Source organism: Neomonachus schauinslandi, chromosome 10 (genome assembly GCF_002201575.2).
Source record: "Neomonachus schauinslandi chromosome 10, ASM220157v2, whole genome shotgun sequence".
NCBI lineage: Eukaryota > Metazoa > Chordata > Mammalia > Carnivora > Phocidae > Neomonachus > Neomonachus schauinslandi.
Genome location: NC_058412.1, coordinates 88,957,710 through 88,979,588, shown reverse-complemented (window position 1 = coordinate 88,979,588; position 21,879 = coordinate 88,957,710). Strand labels below are relative to the sequence as shown.

General features: G+C 41.9%; 1 protein-coding gene across 1 annotated transcript in view; it reads left to right on the top strand.

Moving 5' to 3' along the window:
• The first annotated feature begins 3,923 nt into the window (after positions 1-3,923).
• The window catches only part of SYNDIG1 (synapse differentiation inducing 1), a 95,749-nt gene continuing 77,793 nt past the window's right edge, over positions 3,924-21,879 (top strand). Inside the window, exon 1 of the mRNA XM_021700729.1 lies at positions 3,924-4,403. Coding sequence (XP_021556404.1) covers positions 3,924-4,403 — 480 coding nt within the window. The remainder of the gene's footprint in view (positions 4,404-21,879) is intronic.

Here is a 21,879-nt window from a genome sequence, read left to right as displayed (position 1 = left end):
GTTCTTTAAGCATGTTTGATATATTTATTTGAAGACTTTTTTTAAAAGATAGTAAATTATCCATTGTACAATGGAGCCAACTAGTGCAACAGGCCAAAACTTGCACTCTATACCATAGAACAGGGCCCCTCAACTTTATGTTCAGAATTATCATTTTCTGTGGTGTTAAAATGCAGATTCTGAATCAGTGGTTCCAGGTGTATTGAAGATTCCACCTTTCTAAAGACTTCCAGGTGGTGCTGATGCTGCCAGGTCTCAGCTGGCTCTTTAGGTGTCAAACTGTGGATAGCACCTCAGAGACCTAAGTTGTGCCTGCCTCCAGATGCTGTAATATCAGATTCACATTTGGGGCTTGTGCAGCTCAAGGAGGTCACTAAGTAGGGATTATTCTAATTACATAACACTTGAGACGTTATTTCAACAGTTCATTGAATACTTACTGCATACTGGGTGTTAGAAAGGGAAAAGGTAATATTGGTTTTTTTAGTCTCAAGCAGCTCCGGGACCAGAGCAGGGGCAGGGGCTGGAGGAGGATGTTGACATTAGCAGCTGTCATGTTTGCAGAGAAGGAAACAATAGGACCCATAACAGAAACTGTAGAACACACCAGAAAAGGGGGAGGTCCTTCTGGCTGGGCAAGAGCATGTGACTCCATTGAAGAGGTGGGCTTTGAACAGATGCAACTACATGTCTTTCGTAAGATACTTAGATTTGAGGAGAAGGAGCTCAATCTGAGAAACCCAACTACACTTCAAGAAGATTATTCTAAGCTTGGTAGTACATCTGGCAATCACAAACTGTACAAAGGGCCCAATTCTGAGATTAACCCAGTGGCTTCTCTGTAGAAGGAGAAGATTAGAGAAGTTGAGGGTTTGGACCAGAAACACCTCAATGAGCATATTGCGCTAGCTTGGAAGATGATCAGTCCCAGAGATGATGCTGACACAAGTTGTGCCTTGCATGTTGCAAGTGCTCAAAAGATCTTGTCCAAATAGTTTAATTAATGGTTTTAGCTCTCAGATTGTAAATGTGTCTCCAGAGCTAAGTATTTCTTAGTGCCACATCAGCAGAGGTGGCAGGGTGTTTTTGACCTCTCTAAAATCTGACACAGTATCACGTAAACAATACCCACCATCTCTCTGTGCATATGCTGTAGTTTGACTAGTCATTTGTCAGTTCTACTAAAGTGTTATTTTCCAGTTAGTCACAAAGGAGACCTCTCTATTTCTTGGTTGGTCTGAAATGTTAAATTCTTATAGCTACCACCAAATAAAGCAGCTAGGATATCAGAAAATTCTGAAATCTCATAGAAAGCCAGAGTACTCAAAGTCCCCAAGATGGAAAGTTTTCATACATGATAGCTACTAACTTGCAAAGTAGCTATTATATATGAATCATACCATATGATCCAAATGCCAAATACTACTGGGTATTTACCCAAAGAAAATGAAAACACTAATTTGAAAAGGTATATGCACCTCTATGTTTATTGCAACATTATTTACAGTAGCCAAGAATTGAAGCAACCCAAGTGATCATCAATAGATGAGTGTATAAAGATGTGTTATATGTATATATATAATATGTACATATGTACATATATAATATAATTCATACATAATAGCTACTAACTACTAACTTGCAAACTTACTACTTACTAACTTGCAAATACTTGGGGAAATTCATTCTTTTTGTTGTTGTTAGGGAAAATCTAAGCATTTATAAATCTTGAGTAAATGTTGTCTTTAAGTCATCATTAATTTTTTTCCTTATAAGAAAATTACTCAAGTGCTTTTAAATTATTTTATTTAAAATTTTTTAAAGTATTTTTATTTCTTATTTAACCATAGTTGACATACTATGTTAGTTTTAGGTGTACAACATAGTGATTGAACAAATCTATGCATTATTCAGTGTTCGCCATGATGAATTGTAGTCACCATCAGTCACCCTACAACATTATTACTATACTTTTCATCCCCGTGACTTATGTATTTTATAACTGGAAGATTGTGCCCCCTAGTCCCCAGGTCCATCCATGTTGTCATAAATGGCAAGATCTCATTCTTCTTATGGCTGAGTAATATTCCATTATATATGTGTATACACACATACACACACATATATATGCACATACACATATATATACATCTAACACATCTTTATACATTCATCTATTGATGAACACTTGGGTTGCTTCAATTCTTGGCTATTGTAAATAATGTTGCAATAAACATAGGGGTGCAGGGGCGCCTGGGTGGCTCAGATGGTTAAGCGTCTGCCTTCGGCTCAGGTCATGATCCCAGGGTCCTGGGATCGAGTCCCGCATCGGGCTCCCTGCTAGGCGGGGAGCCTGCTTCTCCCTCTGCCTCTGCCTCTCTCTCTCTCTCTGACTTTCATGAATAAATAAATAAAATATTTTTAAAAAAAAACATAGGAGTGCATATACCTTTTCAAATTAGTGTTTTCATTTTCTTTGGGTAAATACCCAGTAGTATTTGGCATTTGGATCATATGGTATTTTTATCTTTAATTTTTTGAGGAACCACCATACTGTTTTCCATGTGGCTGCACCAATTTACATTCCCACCAACAGTGCATGAGGCTTTATTTTTCTCCACATCCTCACCAACACTTGTTATTACTTATCTTTTTGATACTAGCTATTCTGACTGGTATGAGATGATATGTTACCATAGTTTTGATTTACATTTCCCTGATGATGAGTGATGTTGATCATCTTTCATGTGTCTGTTTGCCATCTGTATGTCTTTTTTAGAAAAATGTCTATTTAGGTCCTCTGCCCATTTTTTAATCAGATTGTTGGTTTTTTTTTTAATTTTGTTTTGTTTTGTTTGGTGTTGAGTTGTGTAAGTTCTTCATATATTTTGGATATTAACCTCTTATCAGATACATATTTTTATCAGATATATCATTTGCAAATATCTTCTCCCATTCAGTAGATTGTCTTTTTATTTGTTGGTGGTTTCCTTTGCTGTGCAAGGAAATGCATTATCTCTAAAATCTTAATCTTTGGTATCTTTTTCTTTCCCTCCTTTTTTTTTTTTTTTTTTGAACATTCAAAACCCTAGAAAGGAACGTGATCTAGGGAGAAACAATTTAGAGGGCTTTTTAATTGTATCCCATAGATGTGGATTTTTCTCTAAGTTGAGTACCATTAAGGCAGGGGAACTTCTAGTTCAATTCCTGGGACCATGTTGGAAGGCCAGTAGGCGTGTGTGAGCATTGAGCTAATGTTAATACATACATTAGAATGTACATGTGAGTGTTTCCTTAGTTTGGAAATTTTGTCTATATACAGACCTAATGGCATGAGTTTTCTTGTCATTTATCTTCTAAATCTGTGTGGGACATTATTTTAAACCTTTTCTTCCTTGGGTGTATGTTTTCTGCTCAAATGAATAGCCATGGACCCAGGAAGAGTTGATCCCCATTGCAGATTTATAGCCTTATTTTCCCTGTGGACTGGCCCAATGCTAATGTGATTGGATTTACCCATGATTTCAAGATGTTTATTGGCAATCACAGGTTTCTCTAGAGCTGCAGTGGTTCCAATTTCTGCAGAGTCTCCTCTTTTTGGAAGCAAAGACTTTATAGGGATGTGAGTAATCAATTTCTGGCTTTCTCTGACTGGCTGCCCTGATAGAGCCTTTTAAAAATTGGTAGAATAGGTAGGACTAGAATATCATCTGACAACCCCCCCCCCCCAGCTTCTGTGCATATCAGCGGACTAGTACACGCTGAAACAGCAAGGGTCTGGGTGATTAGATTTTTTTTTCAGGTGTGATTTTCTTGTCTCATCTCTGTTTCCTCCTCCTCCAGGAGAAATGGGTCCCATGAGGCAAGTGTGACCTTGGAGTGTGGCCCACCAGCCTGACGCCCAGTCGGGAAGGGAGAGAACCATGGATGGCATAATTGAACAGAAGAGCATGCTGGTGCACAGTAAAATCAGTGATGCTGGTAAGAGGAATGGCTTAATTAACACAAGAAACTTCATGGCCGAGAACAGAGATGGCCTGGTGTCCGTTTACCCAGCGCCACAGTACCAGAGCTGCCGGGTGGTGGGCAGCGCAGCACCAGCCAGCCTGGATGGCAGCAGGAATGAGCCAGTCCAGCAACTGCTGGACCCCAACACACTTCAGCAGTCTGTGGAGTCCCATTTCCGACCCAACATCATTCTCTACTCGGAGGGTGTGCTGCGCTCTTGGGGGGATGGCGTGGCTGCCGACTGTTGTGAGACTACCTTCATTGAGGACCGGTCACCCACCAAAGAGAGTCTGGAGTACCCTGATGGGAAGTTCATCGACCTCTCGGCTGATGACATCAAGATCCACACCCTCTCCTATGACGTGGAGGAGGAGGAGGAATTCCAGGAGCTGGAGGTCAGAGGATGTATTTATCATGAGCCTTTGAGAACGGGACATGAGGATTGGGTGGGGACTCATGAGTGCCTGGCAAAAGTTAGGGAATGCAACTAGGGTGCAAAAATGCAGAGAAACTGAAACATTGTTAAATATCCATTGAAAATGAAGTGGAGAAAGACTAGGTGACCAACACCCAGTAGGGGCTTCAGCAGGGATACTGGCAGAGATGACCCAAGGTAATGGCCATGAGAATGGGGCTACTGGTGGACTAAAGGGTTGCCAGCACCAGAAGTCAGTTGGGGATTCCTGCTAACACCCCCCACTTGGGACAGAGGGGTCATTGGCAAAAGTGATCAAGGTGAGAGAGGGACACAGGGTCCTAGGGCCACATGAGGCTAGAAAGGCATGTGTGGGGACAATTTGAGAAGAGTTTTTGCTGCCACAAGCAGTTTCCTTAATTTAGCATTTCAAAGTTTCTACTAAGGGATCCTTGGTATAGCTAAATCTGCTGGAAAAAATAGTAGGAATGCTAGCCTAAAGGGAAGATGAGTTGAGTTGTTTCAAGAGTCACTTCTTCAGTAGACTGGGGGGCAAGTAAGGGCATTTGTATTACATGCTTTGAAACGTGCACTTTGGACATGCAGCCAAGGAAACCAGAAGCATCGGGCCTGGAGGTGCAATGAGAACCAGAAGCAGCTGGAAAGAGATGGTTTTAATTAGAAAGGAAATTCAGAAATGGGAAATGTTTTGTAGCAATTCCTGTGAATGGAACCCATGAAAACCAACTGGCAGGGAGTCCAGAGAAGTCAAGTTATAGGAAAGGCCATCAGAGCAGACCTTCACATCTTCTGGTGACACCTGTTAAGGGGAACAGGCTCTGGCAATGCCAAAGTTTTTAGAAAGCTGTAAGAAGTACTTTGGCTTCCATTCACAAGGCTCTGTCATGTGTCCATTCTTTTCCAAGGCCTGAGGGTATTGCTAAGTGCAGAAGTATAAATGTCTCTTGACCTGCATGAAGTTCAGGAAACAAATATACAAAAATGCACTTTTCACAAAACACAGGAGTTATGATGGTAGAGTACCAATCCTGCTCTGAGAGCATGCAAAGGATTAGGAGATGGGACTCCAAGTATAATGTGAGGGGTCAGGAGTCATCACAGAGGAAGCACCCCCTGCACTACATCTTGAGGAGGAGAACAAGACTATGAACAAAAAGGCTCATGGGGAGGTGGTGGGAGAACCCTGGTCCAAGGGGACAGCATGAGCAGAAAAAGCACAGAGGCATCCAACCTAGGATGCAGAGAACAGTAACTGATTACAGTTGCTAAGACTTATGGATCATGGAAGTCGGGAGACAGGACCATAACTGAGGACCATACCAGCCTTCGAAGGGAGGCTGGAATTTAGGCGAGGTCACAGACCCAGATGTCTACAAGAGGAAGGACAGGTAACAACATCAAGAAGGAACCCTATATTGAGGGAGTGGCCTGAGACTAGAGAGTCCAGGCCCACCCTCAGCCATAGGGATGCTGCTTGCTGCACCTCAAAGGTCATGGGTGTGGAAACCCTGAGGGGTTTCAGGCAGGAAGGCTGGGGTCAGATTCGAGTTTTCGGAAGCTGCTATGGCTGCAAAGTGGGACAGTGGGACAGAGTGGGGAGATGGGGGAGGGGGAAGGGCATGGGGCTAGGACCAAACTAGATTCACAGAACCTATTGGGACCTGTCATAAGAGATGGTGAGAGAATCAGGACAGCATTAGAAGTGAAGAAATACTTAAGAAGTGAAGTTTGCCATTGTTCAGAGATGATGGGAAGGAAGGGGTCAGGCCTGTCCTGTGCAAAGATGTCCCTAAGCTTCCAAATGGTCAAGCTGGTCAGCAGAGGATTTTCAGCTTTGTTAGGAATATTTGGAAAATAAGCTCCAATATATAATATCTATCAGAATTTAAAAGTTTGGGATAGTTACTAGACTGAAAATGTAAAAGAAATTCGTGGAAGTTTCCATCATCACTTTGTCACTTGTGTGGGCTTCATTCCTCCCTCCCTCTCCTTATATCCATTGACTTAAAGTCCATATCCTTGAATAACTACATTCCACCAGGGTAGGTGAGGATGAACAGGTGAATAACCCATCTTCTTAGTCCTTAGTCTACTTCTGTTCTGTGACTTCATAATGAAATACACTGAAAGGAATCGTATTCCTTTTCCTTTAAGACTTGCATGGGCTTCAGATTGAGCTTGCAAAAAATACAGCCATTATTTAAATGCAAATGTTCTTTTCATAATATGTCTTAATCTACATTTTTGGCAGTCGATTACTGAATCCATTTTTTCGCAACAGTTTTCACACAATGACCTCAGCCAATAGATGTGGCTTTTGGAACTCTGCAGAGGACCAGAACCCACTTAGAGACAGTCGTTTAAATTAAATGCTAGGAGGTGGGTGGCTGGCACAACAAGCTTTTCTACCAGGTCAGTCCAAGGCTTTGACAGGTAGTGCAGGTTTCTGGGGAAGTGAGCTCTGCCACCCAGTTTGTTTCCCTGTCCTGGCAACAGTAGCAATAGCCCATCAGAAACAGTTAACTTTAATGATACAGCAGCTGGAATCTTTACTTGTGATTATAGTGTCTATTGTGTAGTAACATGTTTATAGTCACCTCTGATGGCAGTAGGGTGGAACATGCTGGCATTTATACCTTAGTCAGAAAGAGCACACCCAATGACATCGGTGCAACAAGTTGTTTAAAAGTTGGGCTGCCTCATTTGCAACAATGTGGATGGAACTGGAGGGTGTTATGCTGAGCGAAATAAGTCAAACAAAGACATGTATCATATGACCTCACTGATGTGAGGAATTCTTAATCTCAGGAAACAAACTGAGGGTTGCTGGAGTGGTGGGGGGTGGGAGGGATGGGGTGTCTGGGTGATAGACATTGGGGAGGGTATGTGCTATGGTGAGCGCTGTGAATTGTGTAAGACTGTTGAATCACAGATGTGTACCTCTGAAACAAATAGTACATTATATGTTAAAAAAAAAAAAAAAGAAGAAGATAGCAGGAAGGGAAGAATGAAGGGGGAGAAATCAGAGGGGGATGAACCATGAGAGATGATGGATTCTGAAAAACAAACTGAGGGTTCTAGAGGGGAGGGGGTGGGAGGATGGGTTAGCCTGGTGATGGGTATTAAAGAGGGCACATTCTGCATGGAGCACTGGGTGTTATATACAAACAATGAATCATGGAACACTACATCAAAAAGTAATGATGTAATGTATGGTGATTAACATAACAATAAAAATATATGCACATAAAAAAAAAAAGTTGGGCTGCCTCATATGAGACTTTCTGGTTGGCAAACCCAGACTAAGAAATGGCTTTTCGCACAGGTCTGGGGGAAGGAATCAAGACACAGTGTGGCGACTGTCACTCCTTCAGTGCTGTTTAGTACAGCCATGGAGGAGTCCAGGGAGTCATCCAAAGTGGTTGGCATGGCCCATTAGGAACTCTGTAAAAACAAGGTATTTTCTCAGCAACATTCTTATGGTGGGGACATGGCAGTCTTTATGAAGAAAAACTAATGAGTAGCTAGAAGAGTCAGCGTGCATGCAGCAACTGTTCTAAGATTTATTGTTTTTCTATTCCATGAAATAATAAAGGGGCATGTATCAGTTAGCATTTGCTGCATAACAAATACCCTAAAACTTAATGGCTTAACACAACTATTTATTTTGGTCATGATTCTCAGCGTCAACCACCGGAATGGGTGTTTGCTGGATGGTTCTTGCTCTGCTAGTCTCACTTGGCTTCCCTCACTAGTCTGTAGGGGCTGCTGCTCAGCTACACAGCTGTGCCTGAGAATGCTGTCTGGCCACTGGCTGAGATGACGAGGTGACTGGACCTCATGTCTCTAATCATCCAGCAGGTTACTCCATCACATGGCAGTCATGCTAGAGATTCCCGGAGCAGCAAGAGAGGGTGAGTCCCAGCATACGAGACCTTTCCAAGTCTTTGCTTGTGTTATGCATGTTATTGTCTTATTGGCCAAAGAAAGATACATGACTAAGCCCAAAGCCAGTGTGGGAGGGACTTTTTAGGACGACAGTATAGGAAAGTGCCAGCAAATTGGGTACCAATTATTGTAGTCTGTAGTCTACCACAGAGCAAAAATGTTTGGCCTATTTGACATATATTTTTTTAAGATCATCTAATTGAACAGAGTGACAACAGCTGGAGTTATTTTGTGACTTAAACAGAAAACACAGTAGATATTGATCTGGAGCTCTTCCCAGAAGGCAGTATTACTTCAGACAAAACAACAACAAAAAATAAGAATTTAACTTCTGGGAATTCTATAATTTCACTTGGTCTATAGCAAATTGATACTGTTACCTAAAAATTGCAATTTTCAGAAAGCCATTGTGCTGGTGAAAAGCAGGGGTCCTTGTCACTAGAGTTCCTGTGTACCAGGCAACCTGCCTCTTACCTGTCCTCTTATCACTCTACCTGGAGAGGTTCATCCCTGGCATTTATAATGAAGACATCGCCGATCCAGAGAGGTTTGCTCACCTGATGCACATTTCTGCAAGAACATGTGGAGTTTTTGGGTAGCCCTCAAGGTTGTATTAATATGAGTAGGTTCTGTAGCTAATTTCAAAAATCTTTATGGAAAGGCCTCAGAAATTGAGGTTTGCCCTGCTCTACCCAAGAGGAAGCTGCTACTCCTGGTGAATTGTTGGGGCTCTAAATAAGATAGGGAGATCTCAGGGGGCCTCTGAGGGATTGCGGGAATGCAGAGGTGGCTGCTCATCATACGGTGTCACTGCACTCAGTGTGACCAGACAGGCCTCCCTGGGGCGGGGGGGGGGACACTCAGGCCACTCTGGGTGCACGATTTGGAGCCTGGTTCTCCACAGCCCCAGGGCCTCCTGCCTGATGTTTGTTCACTGCTTCATCCAGTGCCCAATCCACAGCTAAAACTTCAGCTTTCAGGAACACCAACAGCAGGAAACCACTTCTCCTTTTCACACAGAAAAACTCAAACAGAGATTTCAGGCTCTGGTAATAAAGCAGTTCTATGAAATAGAAAAATTGAGTTTAAAGCTATGAAATAAAGTAAGCAAAGTTCATGGCTAGAGAGGCCTAACAGCCCTCCTGCTATTAGAGATGCTTATCAAATGTTGAAAGGCCAATTATTACCCATTTATTTGTAATAGTGCAACCCTTCAGGATCCTAGAGCACATGGAATGTCATCACTTAGAAACAATGCCCAAGGTGGTGGGGGAGCATTTTCTTCACCACAGGAAGGAAGGGGAAGGTAGGACCTGCTGATGGAGCATCTGTCTATGCCAGGCCCTTCGTGCACCCTCTGTCATGTAACCACATGGCAGCGCTGGGCCACAGGTGCTGATCCTGCCTCACCCTGTGCACAAGGACACTGAAACTTGGGAGGTGTCCAAGGTCACACAGTTGGCTGTGCTGGCAGCTCTTGGAACTGAGACATGCTGACTTCAAACTCCTGCCTCCTAATGGTGATGCTGTTAAAAAAAAAAAAAAAAAGTATGTGTTACAGTAAACTGCTGTTTCAGAGTCCACAGGTAAAGCACAAGGAGGCAGAGCTGGGGTGGTCACAGACCACTTCCTCACTGCCGTGAGCCTGCAACTGGGTCTTCCCAAGACCGGGAGTCTGCCCTCCTATTACACACTTGAAGCCTGTCAAGACAGACAGAATTTCACAGTTGTGGTATAACGCTGACATGTGCCCCTTTCATAAATAATGAGCAAAGGGGGAGGACTCAACCAACACTTGAAGAAAATTCAAAAGCATGAATGAGACAAAATAACAACAATAGAAAAGTTGACCCAGAGGAAACAGAAATAATTCAGAAAATAATCGACAATATTTTTTTTAATTTTTTTATTCTTATGTTAATCCCCATACAATACATCATTAGTTTTTAATGTAGTGTTCCATGATTCATTGTTTGTGCATAACACCCAGTGCTCCATGCAGAACGTGCCCTCTTTAATACCCATCACCAGGCTAACCCATCCTCCCACCCCCCTCCCCGCTAGAACCCTCACTTTGTTTTTCAGAGTCCATGGTCTCTCATGGTTAATAATCGACAATATTATAAAAAATATTTTAGTCTCCCTTTGAGAGATTTGGGGCAGGAGGATTTGGGGTTTGATTTTCTTTGTTTCCCTCATTGCACTGGCTAGAACCTCAAATATGATGTTGAAGGGAAATGGTGAGCAGGAGGCATCCTTGCCTTGCTCCTGATCTTAGGAAAGCACTCAGACTTTCCTGATGAAGGATAATGTTGCTCATGCTCTTAATCAAGGGTAGGAAGTTCCCTTCACAGCCAGGGATGTGAAGAGAGCTTACCTCTTAAGGGAAGGGCAACAAAGTCACAACTTTGTTGAACAATTTGGTCTTTTTTTCATAAAAAATAGTTGTTTAATTTTGACAAATGCTTTTTCTCTATTTGGATTATCATGTGGGGGCTTTTTCTTTTGTCCTTTATTCTATTAATATGATCTATTACATTAACTGATTTTCAGATATTAAAGTCTCCTTACTTTGGAGGATAAATCACCCTTGGTCATAATATGTACTCCTCTTTAAATATTGCTGAATTTTATTTACTAATAATTTGTTAAGAATTTTTATATTTGTGTCCATGAGTGAAATTAGTCTGTGGTTCTTTTCTTGTAATATCTCTTCCTGGCTTTTGTATCAGGGTAATACTGGCCTTATAGAATGAGTTAGAAAGGGTTCCCTTTTCTGTTTTCTGAAAGATTCTGCATAGTATTGTTTTTGTTTTTAATATTTATTAGAAGTCATCAGTGAAGACATCTGGTCTTGGCTATTCTTTGTGGGAAGAGTTTTGATTACGGATCTGATCTGATTTCTTTATTGTTTTCAGTCTATTGTTTTAAAGAAAATCTTAAGATTTTCCTTTCTTCTTGACTCAAGTTTATTAATTTGTGTCATTCTAGGAATTTTTTCATTTTATTCAAATTATATAATTTACTGGCATACAGTTGTTTTATAATATTCCATTTAAATCTTTTTACTTTCTGTATGGTTGGTGTTGTCTCCTCTTTCATGCCTACTTTTGGTAATTCAAGGTTTTCTGTTTCTTCTTTGGTCTAGCCGAAGGTTTATAAATTTTGTTGATCTTTTCAAGTAGCTGACTTCTGATTCCATTGATTGTTCTCTTGCTTTTCGGTTTTCCATTTCATTGATTTTCACTCAGATATTTATGATACCCTTCTCTCTGTTTCCTTTCAGTTAAATTTGCCTTTTTTTTAGTTTCTTTACATGAGGCTTAGTTACTGATTTGAGATTTTTTTCCCCTTCATAATATATATTTGTTAAGCTATAACTTTCTCTCAAACACTGTTTCAAATACAAATTTTGATATGTTGTTTTCATTTTTAATATAATTCAAAATATTTTCTAATATCCATTGTGATTTCTTATTTTACTAATGGGTTATTTATAAAAGTATTGTTTAATTTTTCAAATATCCTTAAGTGTCCCAATGTTTTTTATTATTTACTCATTTATTTCATGTGGTTGAAGAACATAGTTTGTATAATTTCACTCTTAAATTTATTGAGACTTGATATGGGGCCTAGCATATAATATGTTCCAGGAAATGTGCTATGCACACTTGGGAGAGAATGTGTATTTTGTCATTGTGTGCAATATTCTATAAATGTTTGTTAGGTCAAGTTAGCTGATGATGTTGTTCATGTCTTTTGTCCTTGCTGTTTATCTGACTAATCCATTAATTTTGTCAGTGTGTGCTTTATGTATTCTGGGGCCCCATTGGTAGTGCATGCACATTTATTATTTTTTTAAAGATTTATTAATTTATTTTAGAGGGAGAAAGAAAGAGAGAGCAGGGGGAAGGGCAGAGGGAGAGAATCTTCAAGCAGACTCCCTGCTGAGTGTGGAGCCCGACACAGGACTCGATCTCATGATCCATGAGGTCACGACCTCAGCTGAAACCAAGAGTCAGATGCTTAACTTACTGAGCCACCCAGGTGCCCCTATTATTATTATTGTATCTTGCTGAAGTATTGACCATTTTATCATCATAAAATGTTCCTCTTTATGTCTAATAATATTTCTTGTCTTCAGGTCTATTTTGTGTGACATTAATATAGCCACTCCCACTTCCTTATTACTACTGTTTGTGTGATACATCTTTTTCCATCTTTTTGCTTAGAATTAATTTTTGTCTCAGAATTTAAAGTATATCTCTTAAAGGAAGCATGTAGTTGATCTTGGGTTTTTTTTTTTTTCTTTTTTTATTGTCTTACAGTCTGTTAATTGATTGGAATATTTAGTCCATTTGCGTGAAATGTAATTTTTATATGATTGGGTTTCTGTCTTCCATTTTGATTGTTGTTTTCCACTTGTTTCTTGGTTTTGTTGTTGTTTTCTTTTTTCCTCTTCCTGATTTTTTGGTGTTAGCCACCATGTCAGCCAGGGATGTGAAGAGAGCTTATTAGTTTTCATTTTCAGGAGCTCCCTGTTAAATGCTTGGGTTGTCCCCCAATCTGCCATTTGACCCAACCAGGACTATAGCCATAGGTTGGGAGAGCTTTAGGCTTTTCTCATTCATAGCTGGGAATGGATTTTCCACTCTACTTCCAATCAATAAAGCCCCTTCCAACAATGAAGTGACTAGTTCCCATGGCTAGCCCCACCCTAGCAGAAATACTGCATGGGCCAAGCATAGACCCCCACTATAATTACTCAGATTTCAGCAGTGGCTGGTAAGTAAATACTTTTCAAATACTATTGGCCTTTGGTCAATGTTGAGAGCCTTTATAAAACTGTATTGACAATTTTTTTTCCATTTGTTTCTGGAAGACAAGATATGCCTACCTCCTGACACTGTCATATAAGAAGTCTTGCCAGGATATTACCTGAAGTACTAGATGTGCATTTTCCAGCATCACTAGATTCAGACAAAAAATATGTTCAAACGTCCACAGATGGCTTGCAGTTAGGTTAAGAATTTTAATCAAATTAATTATCTTTAAATAATATGACATATATTTGCTTATAGCATTGGGAAATTAAATTATCATTTTTCTCCCTTAGGACAGTCTGTAATTAAATATATTTAGATATTCCAGTTTCTTTTGGATCCACATGTGGATCACTTACACAAAGGAATAGTTTATCTCCTTATAGTCATAACTCATTTTGTATTGCCCAAACTGCAGCAACCACCTTATTCTTCAAAGGGGCACTGTATGAGTAAGTTTGACTCATCTAGAAATTAAATTTACTTTCATGAAATATTTTCCACTAGTGAGGGCATTCTAAATACAATTTCCAAAGAAAAGTTCAAAAATACTTTGTGAAATATAAACGTGATTGGCATAATAGTATGCCATTTATTGTTTTAATTTTCTGTATCAATGATAACTTATTTAAATGTGGAATTCAAGGCCTGTTTCTTAAAAAATAAAAATCAATCTCTTGTGTTCTCATCTAACATATTCTCATCTTATATATCAATAAAAGGCAGTGGAGTGTGTAATTATAGCCATTAGATGGGAAGAGAATCTACCAAGATAATAAATCCATCTGTCATAATAATACAATCTGATCATTTTTCATATTCCTCTGAAATACTTTTCAATACATAAAAGTGTGGGGGCATCAAACCAAATTAATATGTCAAATAAATAAAAGGTTTCTTAAATTTTTCATTGTGCTGACCAGATTTCTTGACTGGGACTTCTGAGCCACTAGTCACAGTTGTGTGTGAGGAGGGGCCTGTCATACCTACAGCTGCCTTAATAAAGGGAATCCGTGCCAGAGAATTGGAATCTTCTGTCATTGTAAGACTGTATTTCTTGTAATGAAATCAGCTTTGATATATGTACGTGTAGCTCTGAGCTACATGCTTTCTAACACGGGTAAATGTAGTCTGAATACCAGCGAAGAGAAGACTCAGGTTTCTGATGAATTTCTGCCATACTCCGTTTTGAACAAATACCAGCAAAATGTTTATTCTAAACCCAATTGTATTTTAATAAAGTTTCCTCAAGCTAGCTGAAGGGCCACTTATCTTTGGTAATACTCATTTGAATGAAATCCAGTACAGACAGGATTCTTTAGAGATCCATGTAATGTAGATTTGCACAATAATTTATGGAAACATTTCTTCTCCAGGCCACCACTAACCTCAACGTTCTGATGACTCTTTATTAAGTGTGTAAAGCAGACTTCCTCTATGATTAGCCTTGAGACTTTTTTTTTCAGGGGCAGGCAATTTATTTATTTTTATTTAAATTCAATTAATTGACATATACTGTATTATTGGTTTCAGAGGTAGAGGTCAGTGGTTCATCAGTCTTATATAACACCCAGTGCTCATTACATCACGTGCCTTCCTTCATGTCTATCACCCAGTTACCCCATCCCCCCACCTACCTCCGCTCCAGCAACCCTCAGTTTGTTTCCTATGATTAAGAGTCTCTTATTGTTTGTCTCCCTCTCTGATTTCATCTTGTTTTATTTTTTCCTCTTTTCCCCTATGATTCTCTATTTTGTTTCTTAAATTCCACATATGAGTGAGATCATATAATTGCCTTTCTCTGATTGACTTATTTCGCTTAGCATAATATCCTCTAGTTCCATCCATGTCGTTGCAAATGGCAAGATTTCATTTTTCTTGATGGCTGAGTAATATCCCATTGTATATATATATATGTATATATATATGTATATGTATGTATATATATGTATATGTATATATATATATATACGACATCTTCTTTATCCATTCATCTGTTGATGGACAGCCTTGAGACCTTGGGGGTACCATGTAACCCTGACCAATGCTCATAAAAACATCATCTCCTTCTTACCATATCATTATACCATAAGAAAAAGAAAGTAATGACAAGCACTAAAGTTTGTTAGAAGAGATGTATCCTTTGCATCAAAGGGTTGGTGATGAGAATGTGCTGGGAAGCAGGGTCCTTACATCCAGCACAGCTCAGCATCCACGAATCATGCTACCGGAAGCAATGACAGATACAGCATTAAAATCTGAGATGAGCCCAGCTTTCATTTGAACCAATATTTTTCACTTTTTTTCTCCAGCAAACCATTCCAGTGCTTCCTAAAAATAGAAGGGGGGGGGGATATCACACAAGTGAAACAGGTGGTCTGGAGTGCATCACCAACATTCATGTGCAGAAAGAAAACTAACATGGCAGGTCTCCTGCCCTCCAGTGAGCTGGGATTTTTTCAGTGCAATTTCCATGACAAGAGGCATTTTGTGGGTTCAAGGAGCTCTTCCTGTTCAGTCATCACAAGGGTGAGGAAGGCTCTGTCCTCACAGAGGAAGAACAAACACAGGCATCTTCCAGTGGAACCAGTGACTGTGGTGCGTGTGGCCTGGGCTTTATGCACATGGAGGAGCTGGAGAGGGAAGTAAGAAGGAGGACTTCACTGTGGAAATTATGCTGAGTGATTCTTGCCAGGCTCATCTTTCTTATTTGTGAGTGGAGGGAAGCAGTTGGAGCTGGCTGGAGATCTCAGAAGAAAAGATGTTTCTCTTAGGTGATAAAAATCACATGGTATACCGTGAACCTGTCACCAGAGAAATGCTAGATTATGTTAGGATAAATAGCCTCTGTCCAGTTTTTAAGAAATGAATCTACAAAATAAGAAGTGTATATTGTTGTACAGTGATATTAATTGAAAACGTCCCCTTCGTAGGGTTAACCTGAGTCTTCAGTAAGTTTTCACACTGAGCCTCAAAAGTACCTGTAAGTAGAATGTAAGCCAGCCTACAGTGGACAGTGGTGTCATATGTCCGAGGACAAGTAACTAGACTCTCTTGCTTGGGAAGCTGAGAACTACCAGGGAATATGGTGGAAGTCTGTGCCATCATAAAACAAATAGAATGTGTGGAGTCAGGAAACATTCTTCACAGTTAAGAGAAATATATTTAGAAACAGAATACATCGCTTGGAATCTTATAACCTTAAATAAGATATTACCCATTGAGGTCTAGACTGTGAGATATAGATTCAAGAATGAGTTAGCAGAGATAGAGGTGTTTCCGGGAAGCTTGCTGGTGGAGGGGCCAGGACAAGAGAGGTAGGCCATCTGTAAACTGAAGTCAAATCCCAGAGGATAGCCCTCTTTCTAGCAACCTGTCCATGTTGTGCTGGCCGGGTACAATCTGGATGCGTTTCAATATGGTAGATTGCAAGGAATTTTATTCTGATGCTTCTTCTAGAAAATAGAGGAAAAATCAATCACTGAGCCTCCTCTTCTAGGACTTTTGCTTTTATCTCTTTAAAACTATCGCTAGATAGCAGATCACCCAGAGTTCAATAAAATACAGACTCCCTGTGGGCCTTCAGGGAGGCCATGAGCAGCGCTCCTCTCCCAAGGCTTCCACGCCCCTGCTGCCTCCCTACCACCTGCAGGCTCAGGGGCTCCTTCAGTCTTTCAACCACGGGGTTTCTACAACCATTCCTGATGCCTGGAATGTTCTTTCCCTTGCCCTTCACTGGCCTGGCTTCTTCTCAGCATCCATGTTGCAGTTTCAGTTCATAATCTCTTTGCTTACTGTTTTATTTTCTGTCTTCTTTGCCACAGCTGTCTTAGGTTGAGTTGACCAGAAAAAGACAGCAATGTGAGGATTCATGAGCAAGTGATTGACTAAGGAAATGCTCTTGGGGAAGACAAGCCAGCCAGCTGGGACAGCAAGCCTAGGAGGGGAGTTTCAGGCTAAGTTCCACAGAGGGGGCCCCAGCCTGGCCCTGGGAGACCTGAGTATGGGTCATGTACTGGTGGTCTGAGGACCACTTCTCCCACAGGAGCTGTAAGTGAGTGGTTTGCAGCCTCCAGGGTGAGGAGCAGAGGTATAAACTCCTGCGTATGTCTGCACTGCTTAGCCCATAGCTCCACAGTGTAGGCATGCAGTTAGTATTTGTGCTCATTAATTTATTAATGAAAAAATGAATCTATCAGAGGGAAGAGAATTCCAAGATCAAGTTCATAAGATTTTTTTTTTTAATAGAAATGAAGCCAGACTGTGTGAGCACCCAAGCTCCTTGAGAGTTTTCTTGGCAAGAATTTTATATGACCTTGACTTTGTTTTCTTTACAAAGTCACCCGTGTCAAGCGCAAGAAGCAGAAACAGAACAGGGGCCTCCAGGCGCACAGTGAGCTGCACTGCGGTAGCATCAGCATGTCTTCCTGTCTTGGGACTGCTGGTTAGTGGCGCATGTTAAATTGCTCCCAGGCAACATTCGCACTGTGTTGCAACACAAGAGCAGATTGTGTTTTTCACAAACCACAAAAACAAAGACAGGCTCCAAATAAGGAATAAGGAGGAAGCATGACATGAAGAATATTATAAATGACACACCGTTGGTGTTTCATTAAAAAAAGAAACCCCACAGTGATTTTACCCAGATAGCTCTTCCTCTGTGGGCTGTAGAGTAGGAAGAAGCAACAGAAAAGCTGGAGCAATCAAAAGGCAATGAGGGCCCAGACAACACCCACCCTCTCCCCGGCCCTGCCCTCAGTCCAGAGCCCTACCCTCAGCTGGCATCCGTGTCCACCCTAGCTTTTAAACCCAGGGATTCAGAGGTCACACCCCAAACCAATTAAATCACAATCTCTGGGGTCGGTATTTTTTGTAAAGGCCACAAGTGGTGCTAATTCAAGCCCCAGCAGTGTGATACAGCGTTCGAAGGTGTGTATATGCCACGATCTTAACCGACTAGCTGTTCCAGGACATCTTAGCTTATGAACTGTGGGCCAGTTCCAGGCAGCAACCCTGGCACAGATTCCCTAAGGTGGGTTCCACGGAACACTCACCTGGGAAAACAGAAAGGGTTTGGCAACCCTTGGAAACTCCTGATACTCCTTACAAAGTTACAGCCCTACAAGTCCTATGGTCAGTTTTGGCTGAGTCAAAATTCATATGGTTGACTTTATTTTTTTTTTTTTTAAAGATTTTATTTATTTATTTGACAGAGAGAGAATGAGAGAGAGAACACATGAGAGGGGATAGGGTCAGAGGACAAAGCAGACTCCCCGCCGAGCAGGGAGTCCGACGCGGGACTCGATCCGGGGACTCCGGGATCATGACCTGAGCCGAAGGCAGTCGCTTAACCAACTGAGCCACCCAGGCGCCCCCATATGGTTGACTTTAATTCAGTAATTCCTGGGTTAATTTGACCCTGAGCCTTTTGGCTTTCAAAACACCATGTATTTTGACCTCCTGAACCAGTGTGCCACAGTACACACGGGCCTAGCTGTTCCCTAGCCAATTGGTACCACGCCAGGTGAGCTACGTCTCAGTGCCTGTGACAGCCGTCTGGGCCCTGTCATGAGGACCTGCATCACATTGCAGGATGAAGTCAGTGCAGACAAGCTCCAGAAAGCCACTGTCACCTGGAGAGACTCCATCTTGAAACAAAATGAACAAAATGAAGGAGAAGCTCATGGATCCTGAGGATCCTGGAGGAAGGATGGAAGCTGAACTATGAACAGAGAACAAGGGGAGAGGCTATTAGTATATCACACTGTTGTTGCTGCTGTTTGTTTGCCGAAGTGGAGGATGGACAAAAGCCAAGTAGCTGGGGATGCCTGGGTGGCTCAGCTGTTCAGGGTCTGCCTTCGACTCAGGTCATGATCCCGGGGTCCTGGGATCGAGCCCCGCATCGGGCTCCCTGCTCAGTGGGGAGCCTGCTTCTCCCTCTCCCTCTACCTGCTGCTCTATCTACTTATGCTGTCTCTCTATCTCTCTGTCAAATAAAGAAATAAAATCTAAAAAAAAAAAAAAAAAAAAAGGCCAGGTAGCTCAGGCAGAAAGCTGGGGAGTGTCCCAGTTAGGGGACTCCTTGGTGCTCCATGCTGGAGAGAAGCTCCCAGGGAAGAAGCCGTCCCGGGCAACTAATCGTCCACACACTTCTAAGCCTCGTCCAGCTGAGTGTGTGAAAGAATCACTTCCTGTAGTGGAAGGGCTTTTAGGGTGCAGGTTCAGGCAGTCCAGGGCGGGGCCTGAGAGTCTGCATTTCTCACCTCTCCCAGCCGATGCTGCTGTGGCTGCCCCTGAACCACACTCAGCAGCAAGGACAGAGAGCTTCCCTGACCAGTGGTCCAGACGGCTTCTCCTAGTCCCCTTACGGTCAGAGAACATTCAAGATCAACATTTACTGGAAACATTTTCTGGTAGACCTACTTTAGAGGTAGACCTACTCCTTACAGACCCTTCTGGAAGCCCAGGGATCCGTGTCTGTCTTCTTCTGAGATGGCCCCTCACACCCCTCACTGTCCCCACCAAGGCTGCCAGGCCCTGGACAGAACACCCCCAGTGTCTCCACTCTTCGTCTTAGGACAGTGTTCTACTCTCCTGGCCATTTAGATCCCTCTAGATCCCTCTTGAAATGAACCAAGAAATGGATAATCCAGAAGTGATCTGACCTGTGTGAAGCCGATGTAGAGAGCCCACCCCCTACCTCTCCTTCTGGATACTTCCCTCCTTGAAACACCTCCCCACTCTGTGGCCTGTGAGCCCTGCCAGGGTCTTGTGCCCTTCTGGGCAAGATCTACCTCCCTCACTGCCCTCCTCTGCCTCCCACTGCTGCTCTTTCCATAACGGGGGTGGGTCCTCACACTTCTTGACACTCAGCCTCCATGTCGAGGTATTGGGTGTAACTGGGGCTGGGATCCTCTACACCGTATCTCCTCTGCTTGTTCTAAAAATGCCAGCCACTGGTCCAATTTTATAGAAGAAGTAGATGAGAACCTTGCACTATGGCTCCTGGAGGTTCAAGCTTTATCTTTGCTTCAGGCAATGACCTGGAGGAAAAAAATGTGCTCATAAAAGGGACTTACACAGCTCTCTGCTTTGCTAGCAGACTGGGCCATATTATTCCAGCTGGAATTGTCCCTTGTAACAGCCCCATCTGTCTGTTGTTAGCATGCACTGGGGAAGAGGTGTGAATATCAGGCTCCTAGAACTGGATGCCCTTGGGAGGCTGTCTCTTTACCAGGCCAACTGCTGATCTGTCTATTCTGATGTGCTTCTCATAGCACCTGGAATCACCCTGGCTGGCAGGACTTCAGTATTCAGAAGTCCTGTGATAAAGTGATAGGATTGTGAGGAGAGTTTTGAAAGAACCAGCTGCCAACAAATGAGAGGCACATGTCATCCCAGTCAGCTTTATGGATCTGGAAGCAGCAGAGAGGATTTTCAAAACATGATAAAATTAAAAATTCCTGTATTGGGACACCTGGGTGGCTCATTTGGTTAAGTATCCAGCTCTTGTTTTTGGCTCAGGTTCTGATCTCAGGCTCTGCGCTCAGCGGGGAGTCTGCTTAAGACTCTCTCCCTTTCCCTCTGCCCCTCCCTCCCTCCTTCCTACTCTCTCTGTCTCTAAAATAAATAAATCTTTTTAAAAAATTCCTATATTTCCATTAACACTCAAAATGTGCTATCAGAAGGTAAAAGGTACACATAGTATTTGTTGTATTAGTAAGGGCTAGTCTCCAGGCTGGGGATGAAATAAGACAGTGGGTACCACTTTTTTTGTAATCCTCTTTCAGAAGATTCACTGCAGCTTAAACTGGTTCAGATGAACAGATGGTGTGGTCCTGGACCCACTGGTCACACTTCTTAGAAGTGACAGAGTTGGGGCACCTGGGTGGCTCAGTCGCTTAAGCGTCTGCCTTTGGCTCAGGTCATGATCCCAGGGTCCTGCTCAGCGGGGAGCCTGCTTCTCCCTCTGCCAGCCGTTCCCCTGCTTGTGCTCTCTCTCTCTCTCTCTTTCTGTTAAATAAATAAATTAAATATTTAATAAAAAAAATAAGTGTCAGGAGTCACCAAGTCCACTACTTGATAAATTGGGGTTCTCTGAGATAGTGTAAGTGCATAACTCATTGTAAAGACCCAAGAAACTGTGGCAGGGGTGGGGGGTGCTGCATAGCAGGATTAATATCTGCTAGCTCATCACAAAATCTGCTTATAGAAACTGTCTCACCCCCTGTCAGGAGACAGAAAGTGCATGCCCTGCAAGAGCCAACCTGTTGAGAAAGAAATTGGCACTTCTTGGGATCAGAAATACAAATTCTGGAATGTCTGCAAACTAACGATTATCCCCACTTCTTACCCTTAACTTTTTAAGGATATTTATGTTTGGACCATATTAAGAGAATTTCTCTGTGGTGCAAAGAAAAGGCAAGAAGAAATGATTCAATACTCAGGTAGTACATGTAAGGAAGAGTGACTCACTTCTTGTATGCTTTCATCCCTAGTGTTTTCACTAGCTTGATCAGGAAGATGTGGCACCCCTATTTTACAGATCATGAACTTGAGGTTCCAGACAGTGGTTTTCCATCTTAGCTGCATATTAGAATCACATATAAAACTTACAATCACATATAAAATACTTATAAAATCCCTGATGCTTAGAACATCAGA